We start from the raw sequence: 13,571 nt of genomic DNA, 5'->3' as shown, positions 1-13,571 counted from the left end.
TAGTACTAAATTTGCAATATTTAATCTGGTGTTTATGTCTGAATAATAAATGCACACTAAAAATTTCTGAATTTTAGTTTCTGTTTGTCATTAAAGGAAATAAAATATTTCCAGTAATTTGAAAGTGTAATAACAGAAAACAGCTGATTTCACAGATCAAATATGCTTGCAAAACAGTACTGATTGAACTAATAGTGAACTTGAATATTCAATCACATTTCAGCTTTGAATAATTATACCTCAAATTAATAATAATGTCTTTTTTATTTAATTCTTCCTAATAGTGGTGTGTAATAGCATAAAACACTATATAGTGAGATACTTCATACATGCTATTGAATAAAAATACTTATCTCAATGTAAATATATAGAATAGAGATGACATTAAAAAAAGCTGCAATACAGATCTTTTAAGAGAAAAATTCGCCTTTTCATAATCTAAAGGAAAAATGAAAATAACCTCACATCAGTGATTAAATTTCAATTGTTTGGCTAATATATTAACCAGTCACAACACTTTTAGAAAATATTGCTGTAAATTCAGAAATTACTGCGACATTTTTATAATTGCGAAAAATACAACAGGGTTATAATCGCAACACTTTAAACTTGCATTCTGAATTTATTTATATAGTGAAATAGGATTTTTCTCAATATCGAAAATATAAAAATCTTATTTTAGTCTAAAAACGACAACATTGGCGATTGCAATAATAAATGGATGCAATAATTTCTAAATTTACAGTAGTTATTTCCTAAAGAGCAAATAGAAATAAAACAAGTAGTTTTAAGCATTTTAGAAAGATATTTGTCAAGGACTTGTAAGACTTAAAACAGGGAATGAAACAGTCCAAAAAGACTATTAATAATCAAGAATGAATACTCTCTGATGATGGCACAGGAACCAAAAAAATGGCACATATCATGCATATAAGGTAACATTTTCATGTTTTATGGGCAACTTATTTTCGTGGATATATCATTTCGCATTCAACTCTTTCTAGTTCACTTTCATGACAATTCAATTTTGCTATTTTCTAATTTACTTGATGAAGTTTAATAGGGAAAGATCAGTGTTTAAAATGTTCGAACAATTTACATTCACATTATTTTTCTACTAGCGATAAAAAAATCTAAAATAAGTTGGTTTACTGTACTTTATTTACTGTATCAAATTTATTCAACGAATATTTATTGATCATTGATATTCTGCATTACTTGCTCGACAGGAAAGCCACAAGAAGTCTTCAAGAAAAAGGAAAAAAGTGATTAAATACTAATTCTGTTTGACTTTTTAACATTACAAAAACTCCTAAGAGGCTTGTTACACTGTACATTTATAATACGTTATAATATAGCATGTCTGTTTTCTTCATCAGCTCTAAATAATCTTACAAAGACTAGCGTATGATCTGGTTTAATATATTACACTGTGTTTACAAATACCACTGAAAGTTCTTTCTCTCTTTACATGCTTTACAAAATTTGAGTTTATGAAGGTCTAAATAATCTTACAAAGACTAGCACATATGGTTTAATATATTACACTGTGTTTACAAATACCACTGAAAGTTCTTTATATTCTTTATAAAATAGAGTTTATGATTGGCCCCTGTAGTATTGTAGGGAAAATATTAAACACCCCCTTTTTAACCATTTTGTGTCATATGGGGAGCGGGGTCAGAGGGATCCTGATCCCGAATTCCTGGGCTCAAAAACATGAAATCCTGAGGTCCCGAATCTAAAGAAATTTATATTCCGAAATTGGAAAAAAAGAATTCCTGGATCCCAAAAAAAACGATCAATCCCTAAATCCCAAGCTCAAAAACACCTGATCCAGAAGTCCCAATAAAGGTCCATCCCACCTCTCATATCCTACATTTTTTTATTCATTATCATCACAAATTTTTCAGGCTACTGGTTAGCATGGTTAACAACAAATAGGGTAAATAAAATGTTAATGTTTAGAAAAAAAAAAGATTAATCAGGATTCACCTTATGGGAAACATGATTTCTTTGATAAGCGATTTAGTCTGAAATTGTTTTATGTCCTATTGAGCACAATACCACAAAACACTATGCAATTTAATTGATCTGTAATAATGAACATTCAATGGTATTTTTAAACACAGTGTATAATATGTACACAAAATACCCTTGTTAGGGCTACTTAAAAATACCATAATAACCAAAGACTCCAAAAAGTCTGTATTGCTCAATTCTAAAACTGGCAGGCAATATGTACATCCACATTACTTTCACTGACAATCATATATAGTAGTCTTCTTATTTTTATATTTCAATCATAAATAAACTTCACAATTTCAAAGAAAATCATTAATTTTAATGTTTAAATCCATTACCGGTGTATTTTGTTTAATATAAAGTTATAGGTATCAACTACCAGCTCAGCACGTATACCGTGGATTCTTTATTAATTTATTTATTGGATACCAATTTTTGTGGATTTTATTGGTAAAAGTGAACCACAGATTGAAATGTTCAACATGTTCAACAACATACCAATTTTCTAGAGGGTTGTATGCAGACTTTGGCAAAATCACGAAATCAAATATCCACAACAATTCAGTTCTCTTCAATCCAGAAAAAAAAACGTACCCTAATTAATAATGACTTCACAGTATACACTGCTTAGTTTCAAGTACATGGGTTTTACTTTAAAAAACATGTATAACATCTTATTTTGAAACATATACATTTTCATGCATTGAATGTATTCAAGGTTGGTTTTGATCGGCACAATTGTATAAGAGAACATTTTTTTATGTTAACGGATAATGACAGATGCTAAGTGATGGTAATACATGTAGCTCTAATTGGCTTTTAGGCCAAGTAAACTTAAAACAAAAACAAAACAAAAACTATATACACAAATCCAATAAAATATGAAAGACAAAGTTGCAAATGTTTTGACAATCATTCAAAGCATTAAATCATTGATCTATGACCTTTTCACAGTTCAAGGTCAGGGTCATGGTCATACAACTGCTGCACCACAGCCAGCTCGACTCACAATCATGTTACTCAAGAATACCCATCTATCTACTTCTGTGTCATAGACTTCGGCACTGCGGAGCCGATTCGTTCCATCAAATCCACCGAGGATATAAATACGTCCATCAAACACGGCTGCACCTGGCCAAGCTCTAGGAGTATTCAGAGATTTTATTGTTGTCCACTGATTGGTCAATGTATTGAACCTGTAAAACAAATAATATAAAATGATAAACGGGGAATGTATCAATGGGACACATATGATGCCCCTCTTGAATACTATGTTATAAAGGGACATAACTCAAGAATGGTAGTGATGATACCCAAATTCATACTTGATCTGAGTTTTGAGGTAATAAGCATTGTGTATAAGTTTCATAATATTTGGTTAAGGCAAACTTAAATTAAAAGACGGAAAAGAAAAATTCAGCTATTTTTTCCATTAGAATATCGCATTACTGGAGAACAATAAAAGTGACGCCACCCGAATTCAAACTTGATCTGGGTTTTGTGGTAGTAAGCATTGTGTACTTTTAGAAAGATGTACAGACTTCAAGGGTTAAACTCAATGCCTACTCAGCTAAGCCTCGGGTATAAAAAGAAGTGTTATGGTTGCCAGTGAGACACCTATTCAACACAGACCAAATGATACATATGTTTATTGTATTGAACTATTGTGTTGTGTGATACCATATCACTGAAGTCTGAAAATATCAAAATTTGTCTCCATTTTCCAAATAAATCCTTTACCTTTCTGACAGGTCAAAATACTGATCCCTATCCTTGTATCGTCCACCAAATGCATAAATAAAATGTTCTATGGCCACTAAAGCAAGTCCAGATCTGGCTTTCTCCATTTCAGAAACAAATGTCCATTCTTCTGATAAAGAATCATAGCATTCAACACTAGCACGGTCCATATGTAATGCTCTGTCAAATCCTCCTACAAAATCAAGTATCATATATACATTGTATGTAATGGTAAGAACAAGAGTCTATTAAAGTGAAGTATTATATTTACCGGTAATGCTTGGTCAATTCCCACAAAATGCCATGCAAAAAGTTTGGAGAAATATTCCTTTAAATAAAATTGAGAATGGAAATGGGGAATGTGTCAAAGAGACAACAACCCGACCAAATAAAAAACAACAGCAGAAGGTCACCAACAGGTCTTCAATGTAGCGAGAAATTCCCGCACCCGGAGGCGTCCTTCAGCTGGCCCCTAAACAAATATATACTAGTTCAGTGATAATGAACGCCATACTAATTTCCAAATTGTACACAAGAAACTAAAATTAAAATAATACAAGACTAACAAAGGCCAGAGGCTCCTGACTTGGGACAGGCGCAAAAATGCGGCGGGGTTAAACATGTTTGTGAGATCTCAACCCTCCCCCTATACCTCTAACCAATGTAGAAAAGTAAACGCATAACAATACGTACATTAAAATTCAGTTCAAGAGAAGTCCGAGTCTGATGTCAGAAGATGTAACCAAAGAAAATAAACAAAATGACAATAATACATAAATAACAACAGACTACTAGCAGTTAAATGACATGCCAGCTCCAGACTTCAATTAAACTGACTGAAAGTTATCATTGGATCAATACATTAATTTAAGACATTGTTGTTTACTATATGGGTTTAATTTGATATCATTGTGTTAAATGTTTTTGGTCTTTGGATTTTTTTTGCTGACAGTAAACGTCAGTCTTTTCTAGATGAAACACCCATCTGACATACACAATTATACGCATAGTGTCTTTTACTACTTTTTTTACAACCACTGGGTCAATGCCACTGCTGGCAGATAGATTGATTGGAAATTGATTTAGGCTGTATCAGCACAAAAATTCCAGGAATAGATTACATGAACAGTAAGTGGCAAACATTTTTAGGGTCCTCAATGCTCTTTATCTTCACACTTTATTTTTTTTTAACATTTTTTCAATCAAGCTTCACTCATGAGATTTTGAGATGAAACACACATCTTAGTATTATAAACCAGAGTTTTTATAAATATATATGAATTATGCTACTGTGGATTTATTTGTATACATTGTATACCTCTTTTCTTGGATTTTTTGGGTACAGATGATCCACAGGCTTGTATGTATGCAGACTTTGGCAAAAATATGAAATCAAATATCCACAAATATATAATATTTTCTCAAACCATGAAAATTGGTATCAATGAAAATAAATGAATCCACAGAAGTCAAGTGTGTATATCATTAACATGAAATACAATATTAAATAGCTGAAACTGAAGTCCTTTTTAATATGATAAAGTTTTCTAACAAAGTATATTAATTGACTACTGGTAATTTTTTTAGCATCATATGATATATAAAGGACAATTTGAAATTTTTATTTTTGAAGAAATATTTCAGCTTGGTATTGATGGCATTAATTAAATTGAGGAACATGACCCCCTCCTCTTATTTGAAGAAAATTCATTTTGTATTTTACAGCAGTACTTAACACCATCACTCAAGGGGGTGCATATTATTTAATATAAAAAATAAGATGTGGTATGATTGCCAATGAGACAACTCTCCACAAGAGACCAATGTCACAGAAATAAAAAACTATAGGTCACTGTGTAGCCTTCAACAATGAGCAAAGCCCATAGTGCATAGTCAGCTATAAAAAGGCCCCTCAAGTTTGTTTATCAAACATTGCCAAACCTAAAGTAAATTAGTGACAATGTAATTGTTTCACACTGTCACTATATGATCCCCTATGGATCCCAAAGGAGTCAGTACATTTTCTAGGGGTATCATTGCATCATGTTTACTATTATTGGTATTGTCATTGTTTATATACAAAATTATGCAGGAAAAGTCTTGTGCACAATAAAATCAGTATATAGTTTGCTTATGATCCCCTAAGGGTCCATAGAGGGTCAGTAGTAAACCGTATATGATAGTTACTGACCTGCTACATATATTTTACCATCACATACACAATACCCAGCACCAGATCTTTTCCTCTTCATACTTGGAGCAAATGACCAAGTTTCATTTTTTGTGTCATATTTCTCCACAATGTTATAACTACATGCTCGGTCCTCGCCACCTGAAATAAAGATGTATATTTCTATGTCCACATATATAGGAATACACTACATTCTGAGGGCCAGGTCGATTTGGGTGAACCTTTTGTTTTCATCCTGCTGATTGATTTGTATTCTTTGTATGCCCCCGATGCAGCAGAGGGGCATTAAGTGGTACACTTGTCTGTCCATACGTATGTCTGTTTGTTCATCTGAATGTTTATCCATATGTCCCAGTCCTAAAATTACTTTCTGTTACCTAACTTTAGTTTGCCTCAACTACATGTTATGAAATTTTACACAAAGCTTATCACCACAAGACACATACCAAGTTCGAATTTGGGTTGAATCATTTGTATTGTTCTGGAGTTATGTCCCTTTATGATGTTAAATGCAAGAGGGGGTACCATCTGTGTCCCATGGACAAATTTTCCATTTATTTATAAATATTCCTATACAAAAGTTTGTTGCAGCACAAAATATACAAGGATATATATATTAGTGATTATATATATAAGATACCTCAAATGAAATTTGATATACATGATATAAGAAAAGAATAAATCTTTGCTGTCTATTTTTGTATGTTTAATGGTAGATTTTCGTAAAAATGTTGTGTTACTTGAGCTTTTAATGTTGTTCTTTTTGTTATTTTCAAAATCCTTTTGTAAATGGCAATAAAAACCAGCCCTGGCGAAATTATTGGACTTAACTACATTTTTAAAATTTTCAAACATGAAGATTTCTTGACCTCACTGGAACTCAGTACAAACCTATTGCATATAAAAATCTTCCCACTGCAGCCAAAGCTACAAATGATCTTGCTATTTTCATCTCAGGTTTGGCTATCCACTGTCGTAATACAGGGTCATAACATTCTACAGAACGTAGATACAATGTGTTTTCCTGTGAATCGGCTAAAGCACATTCACCCCCAACAGCATATAACAGTCCATCCAGGCTACAAACTCCTACAGCAGTCCTGGCAATGTTCATGTTTGGCTAGAAAATATTACACAAGGTATATCATAATACATGTACTGAATGCAAGTAACCAATTCTGGTCTTAGAAATTTACAGAGTTATTGACTGTAAATTCAGAAATTATTGTGTGGTTTTAATACTGAGACTGTGTTTATCCCAATAATACAGTGGCGGATCCAGGCTAAATCCTATACCTTTTAAAACAAATCTTTTGGTAATTATACGTGCACATGTTGTCTTAAAAGATAAACTATATAAAATTACTGTAACAGGCCCAGGTTCAAAAAAGGGTGTTCCAGATTAAAATGCTTCAGGGATTCATTGCAGGCACTCTAATTAATGTTGCATTTTCTTTAGAATTTTGTAAGATATATATAATAAAATTTATTTTTTTTTGTTTAGGATGGTTGGGGTCATTAAAATATAGCCTATCAATCATGTGCTTTAAACTGGTGAATTAAATAACTTTATATTCTTAAACATACCACAGAATGCCACTGGTCAATTAAGAAATCATATCTTTCCATGCTTTTTAACTGGCAGTCTGTACTGTTTCTCCCACCGACAACATATACACATGGAGGCTGAGCACGAGGTGTCATCAAGTCTAAAGCTGACTGATCATAATGCAATGCAATCGCATTACCAATTAACTGTTGACATTTTAAACAATTTTTTACAAAATCTAATTTTAGAACAATATTTTCTAAATGTGTCATATCTATCAACGCTAATTTGACATATTGTAAGATATGGCAAGCATTTCTAGTTCTGATTTCGGGTTCTGCGTTGATCCAACTTAAAGCAGCTTCTAGCACCTGGTTTTCACTAGTGACTTGAAGTTTATCACTGCGTAACAACGTAATTAGTCTATCTTCTGACAGTTGTAAAAATTCCTCTGAATGAATGACATCTAGAAAGTTTTGAAATATGAACTGACGTGCTGCCATCTCCAGTTCTCCACACATATACAGGTCAGCTAAAAAGTAGATTCCTGTAAGAAAAAAAAAAAAATTAATCATATATATACTATACATGTATATATAGCCAATATTTTAGTAATTGACAACATGCATTTATTATTTTTCTTTGTATGAGTGTATTCTATGTTCAACTATAAGTCTTAATCTAAGATAATTTAGGAAACATTTGCATTTACATGTAATGTTAAGAACTACGTTGAATGTTTGATTTTTTCTTAATATCAAAGGGTTATCAAACCATGACAATTCATGAAAATGCATACAAGTACATCAATCTTATCATGCTAATTGCAAAATATAACTCATTAATTTGATTTGAAATTTGAGGCTGAAAAAAGTATTGTCAAAGGTGAAGGTTACGACCTTACCAAGGCAGTTTAAGGCTGTTAACTGAGACTGTAGAAACGTAGCAGACATCTTTCTCAACTGATGAAGACCCAGCATACTAGCACCTTGCAGTATCCCTTGTACATTATCTACTGTTATTTCTATCATACTTGTATACATAAACTCTATTAACTGTCCCATAGAACAAGGGTCCAGTCCTTGGATATCCACCCGCTCTTTTTCAGTTTCCAACATTCCATTTGTAAACATGGCACGTAAATATGGACTGCATCCACAAAGTACGATTTTATGAGCGTCAAAGTCCTGACCTTCCACAGTGATTGTGACATCGCACAACATGTGACGTTCACGAAGTTCGTGCATCACTGTAAAAGCACTTTGTGCTTGGGATGGCACTGTGAAAGTTCTTGACTCTATCATGTTTGTACGTTGGACTGGTTCCTATATGGTTGGTTCATTTTGTTGTGGGTCTTTTGGAGATAGTGGACGTCTCAGTTCTATTCTACATCCTGGTTTCTTTTGACATTTACATCTCTTACATCAAAGTCCTGAAACAGATGAACATAACATAAAAAGGTTATAAGACTTATTAGTTGTTATTGGCTTTAAATATCTAATAGTGTGTCTTTCTATGCTGTAAATTGTACTGTTATACATTTTTATTACTGTTTCAGATTAGAGTGAACATGGTAAAGGTAGGTAACTGATAAAATATTTAAACCTGCTGCATTTGTTTGCATCTGTCCTAAGTGACTGTCAGGAACCTGAAGTTCATCGGTTGTCGTTTGTTGATGTGGTTCATTAGAGTTTCTATTTTTATATTTAGATAAGACCATTTGTTTTCCTGTTTGAATGCCTTTCCACTAGTAATTTTTGGAGCCCAATATAGCTTGCTGTTTAGTTTGAGCCGAGGCTGTGTTGAAGTGCATACTTTGACCAGTGATGGTTTCCTTTTTTCAAATTGTGACTTGGATGGAGAGTTGTCTCATAGGCACTCATAACCAGCTTCTTAAATCTACATGTACAGTACGGGTAGGGACTTATTTTTATGGATGTCTTAATCCGTCTTGTCGGATATGAATAATCGGACATTTTTATGGTAGGTAGTATGGTCATTAATCAACAGATGTGAATGGTCCTTTCATCTTAATCCGTGTTGCTAGAATTACGGTTCACTGATTTCAGAATCAGGTTACCTGTAATTTTAATCTCTCAGTCACTTTATTGATTATATTAGTTCTACATCGTATTTGACATAAAATATTTTTACAGGTGAAGTACTGGAGAAAACTTTGTTTTAATAAAAATAGCCTATTTTTGTTAATTATCATGATTATGGTTTTTATATTTCAACTGCTATTTGAGCCAGTCCATGCGAAAAGGTACAAAAAGTCCTTTTGGTAAACTTTATAGGACACGTTATCAAAGTTTGTTATAGTATTTTTGAAAAACGATTTTATCCGAAAAAAAATTACATTAATGTAAACATTCATAAGATTGTCAATTCTATCCCGAATTTGTCAACTAAAACCGAAAAAGACGTAGAAATATCTGAATTTTTGGTATTTGAGCAAGTGTAAAATCATTTGTTCCCCGGACTAATGCTATACCGACCAGAAACTACAAAAAATTATGACACTACAGAGACAAAAGTCAATAATTTCCGTCAGATCTACAGGTTTAAAGAAAGAAAGACAACATTAAAACATGAGGGAAAATGCAAAAACTATGACATCTTGTGTTTTAGAAATTGAAATTTTAGTTAAGTTAAGTTATTTAACATTATATACATCAACCTTAGTTGCACGGGATTCGAACCGTTGCCCGGTTTGATTGCATTGATATCCGCATCGTAAGCGAGAGCCTTATCCCCACTGCTACCAGGTTTAACGTTATCAATTGGCAAATCAAGCCATTTAAACTGTACTTTGAAAATGATTGAAATATATGAAATAATTCACTAAAAATCTTGATAAAACTAGGGGGGGGGTCTCAACACTCCCAGGTGCGTGTAGCTCACAGCTTGATGATATGAGGGAAAGTAAATGTGTTTTATAAATCACAAGTCTACTACCAATAATTATGCACACTTTTTAGAATTTCGTAAATTTTTCGTTTTTGTACCTTTTCGCATGGACTGGCTCATTTATTTTCTTTGTTCCTAAAAATTATTTTTATTTTATGCTCCTTTTCGTTTGTTTTTTTTTGTTGTTGTATCTTTTTCTTATTTGTTTGCCTAATTTTTATGTATATAGTTATTGAGAATAAGTATCTTATCTGTACTTCATGTCATTTGTTTTTTTGCTAAGTTTTTTGATTTTTGTTGTTGTGTGTTATTATCATGATTATGTTGTACCAGTGTCTCAGGTTCAGGGGAAAGAACCCTCCTCATTCTGTATGTCTCTGCTCAAAGTTAGGAGCATCTCTGCTCAAAGTTAGGAGCCTGTAATAATTCACAGGACAAAAAGTCACGGGCAAAAAGTCACAATTCATTTTTTCTGATTATTTTCTTTTGAATAAAAAACATTTATTTCTACAGACATATTTTTGTATTTTTCTATAACTATTGTATATAAACCAACTTTTTAAACAAAATTTATCAAAAAAATATCAAAGATGATCAATTAGTTGTTAAAAAAACAGAATGTCAAAGTGGCTTGGCACTTAAATGAATTCATGGTGCTAAGAAATATATCTTTTGCATGATTAAAATTAAATAAATCTTCATTTTTCAAGTATAATGACACATTTCCTAAACTTCAATATGAATATATGTCATGTATGTATTAGAAGGTAAATATTTCAAGATATTTCTCTCTCATATCATGCATATTCAAACCATTGTCAACAAATTATTTGTGACTTTTTGTCTTGTGACTTTTAGTCCTATCAAATTTGTGACTTTATGTTCTGTGACTTTTTGTCCTGTTACTTTCTGTCCGTTTACCGAAATATAGCATCACATTACAATGATGCTAAAAGGCCTTGGAGAGAACACTGCAGGTTATAGATTTTTGTCCAAGTTAGAAAAATATTTTAGCAGCAAGCGTAACATTCTTTATTTATCAACCATGTTAGCATGTTCTAAGTTTTTCATCGCTATCAATCATTTCTTTTTAAAATTTAACACTAGAAGGTATTGGGAAAATCTGGATTCAGGAATACATTTTTTATGTCATCTTGACGAAAATATTTATTGTTCATCAAATTGAGGATCAGAATAAGTTTCTTTTTTTGAAAAAAAAACCTAACCACCTTCCCTCTTAAACATGTTAAAGTTAAATGGTTGTTTTCTCACATTTATTAACACTTATAAAATTCAAATTTGTATTTTCACTCCTCTGATATTGTCAAGAAGCTACATCAATTCAAATTCTGCTTTATTTACCTTAAAACAGAAAGAATTGAGAATGGAAACAGGGAATGTGTCTGTAACAGTGAAAGAGACAACAACCCAACCAAAGAGCAAAAAACAGCTGAAGGCCACTAATGAGTCTTCAACACAGCCAGATCTGTGGACTTTTGAATTGGCTAAAATATTATCTTTAACTTTCTTTTTGTAAAAGAGACAAATGTGTTTATATTTCTAATTATGTAAGCTTCTAATCATTGATGTATCTCTTTTAAATAAAATACCAGACTACGTCAATATTTTTCTTCAATGGGTCTCCATGCCAATGTAAATTAAATCATAAGGACGTGAAATCACATGTCAAATATTGGGCATGTGATGTCAAAAACGACCAGCTGTCGTGTTTTCATGCACATGAAATGCAACCATAAACAGATGCAGCAAGAAGGTTACTATTTTGTGTAACCATTCTAGGAATCTGTGACTTGCAAAACACAGTTTTCCATGACCAATGCATTGCTTACATAAAATTAAAGCAAGGAATTTGTACAGGTAAACGAGGGAGGGGACATATTTATATCTGTCTGACTGTCAGACTGTAGACTGAAGGCAGTAAAGAGAATTGGAGATAAGAAAATAATATTCTTGTCTAACATTAACAATCGAAACTCGTCGCAGATTGCTACAAACATAGACATATATTTGATTAATCATGTTTATCCAAGATGTTGAATTTACATCATACGCCATTAGCTATTGGACATTACCAGTATTTCAATTGCAATGTTTATAAAAAAATATCTTTAACGAGTTTGTCTGAGTTTGTTGTCAATTTTCTTACACTTCCGGTCAAAACGGAGTTATCTTTCTTTGTAAAATAACTAGAGGCTCCTATGTGTTTTTTAAATTCGTATTTGATTGATTGTTTGTTGTTTTACGCCTTTTTTAACAATTCTCTGCTACTGACAAACAGAGAGAACCATCGACCTTCTATACACACACACACACACACATACAGATTAGATTAGAATAGAATATGTTATACCCTAAAGTACATGGCAAATAAATGATCTTAAATATGCCAAGCCAAAGTGGACAAAAAAGCAATTCTGAAATATTAGAAAATCTTTTTTTAATATTGAAAATTCATTTCTTAATTTTAAGAATTTTATTTCTTTGTATTAAGAATTCATTTTTAAGGTAGATGGGGTGTCTAAATTATAATCCATAGAATTTTTTGATAATTTGCCAAAATGAAGTTTATATCCTGCTTGTCTAAAAACATTAACGGCGTAGATATTTCGCGTGACTTCCGGTCGGCATGGTCAAGCTTTTTCTGCTGCTACAAAAATTCAAGAAAAGATAAGTTTTCTGTGTGTTTTTGTCAGTTTAGTTGTCAAACAAGTCAAACATTTTCAGTATATAAGTCATAAATAACTGTATATAAATGTAAATATTGATTAATCAGCGAAGAAAAGTGAAAAATCTCCTCTGAAATTGTGCATTGACACTAGGCTAGTTGCCGCCATTTTGGATTTTTTTTTTCCGGGAAATTTGAAATTGAATCTTGAATATATATATATATCCGTAATTGACATTGATTAATTAACTTGTAATTCATGTCAGTGAATAAGATTATAAAAGAATACAAAAAGGTTTATAACCTATTTAAAAGGCAGGGCCTTTCACGAGATACCGTACTATTCACGGATAGCAAGGGGTTCAGTCTAGATAGAATAGTCCCAGATAGCATCAGTGACAAGTTTCACATAGTAGCAAAGAGTGGAGCTACAGCTTCCAATGATGAACATCTAGAAACCCTTTTTGCAA

At 32.2% G+C, this 13,571-nt stretch overlaps 1 protein-coding gene across 1 annotated transcript; it reads right to left on the bottom strand.

The window, feature by feature from the left end:
- Nucleotides 1-1,609: 1,609 nt before the first annotated feature.
- On the bottom strand, nucleotides 1,610-12,615 carry LOC143055564 (kelch-like protein 3). Its single transcript, XM_076228719.1, has 7 exons — nucleotides 12,509-12,615; nucleotides 8,410-8,937; nucleotides 7,544-8,052; nucleotides 6,848-7,076; nucleotides 5,957-6,097; nucleotides 3,766-3,958; nucleotides 1,610-3,221 (listed from the first exon to the last, which is right to left on the bottom strand). The coding sequence occupies exons 2-7, from the start codon at nucleotides 8,807-8,809 to the stop codon at nucleotides 2,999-3,001; spliced, it is 1,695 nt and encodes a 564-aa protein (XP_076084834.1). The 5' UTR covers nucleotides 8,810-8,937; nucleotides 12,509-12,615; the 3' UTR covers nucleotides 1,610-2,998.
- Between the last annotated feature and the right edge of the window lie 956 nt (nucleotides 12,616-13,571).

This window comes from Mytilus galloprovincialis, chromosome 12, assembly GCF_965363235.1.
Source record: "Mytilus galloprovincialis chromosome 12, xbMytGall1.hap1.1, whole genome shotgun sequence".
Taxonomy (NCBI): domain Eukaryota; kingdom Metazoa; phylum Mollusca; class Bivalvia; order Mytilida; family Mytilidae; genus Mytilus; species Mytilus galloprovincialis.
This window is presented reverse-complemented; position numbering and strand designations above follow the sequence as displayed.

Coding starts and splice junctions, on each gene's coding strand:
- LOC143055564 (XM_076228719.1), bottom strand. CDS start 8,809: ATGATAGAGTCAAGAACTTTCACAGTGCCATCCCAAGCACAAAGTGCT. Junction 7,077..7,543: donor TTGACCAGTGGCATTCTGTG/GTATGTTTAAGA, acceptor AATATTTTCTAG/CCAAACATGAACATTGCCAG. Junction 3,222..3,765: donor TATTTTGACCTGTCAGAAAG/GTAAAGGATTTA, acceptor TTTGTTTTACAG/GTTCAATACATTGACCAATC.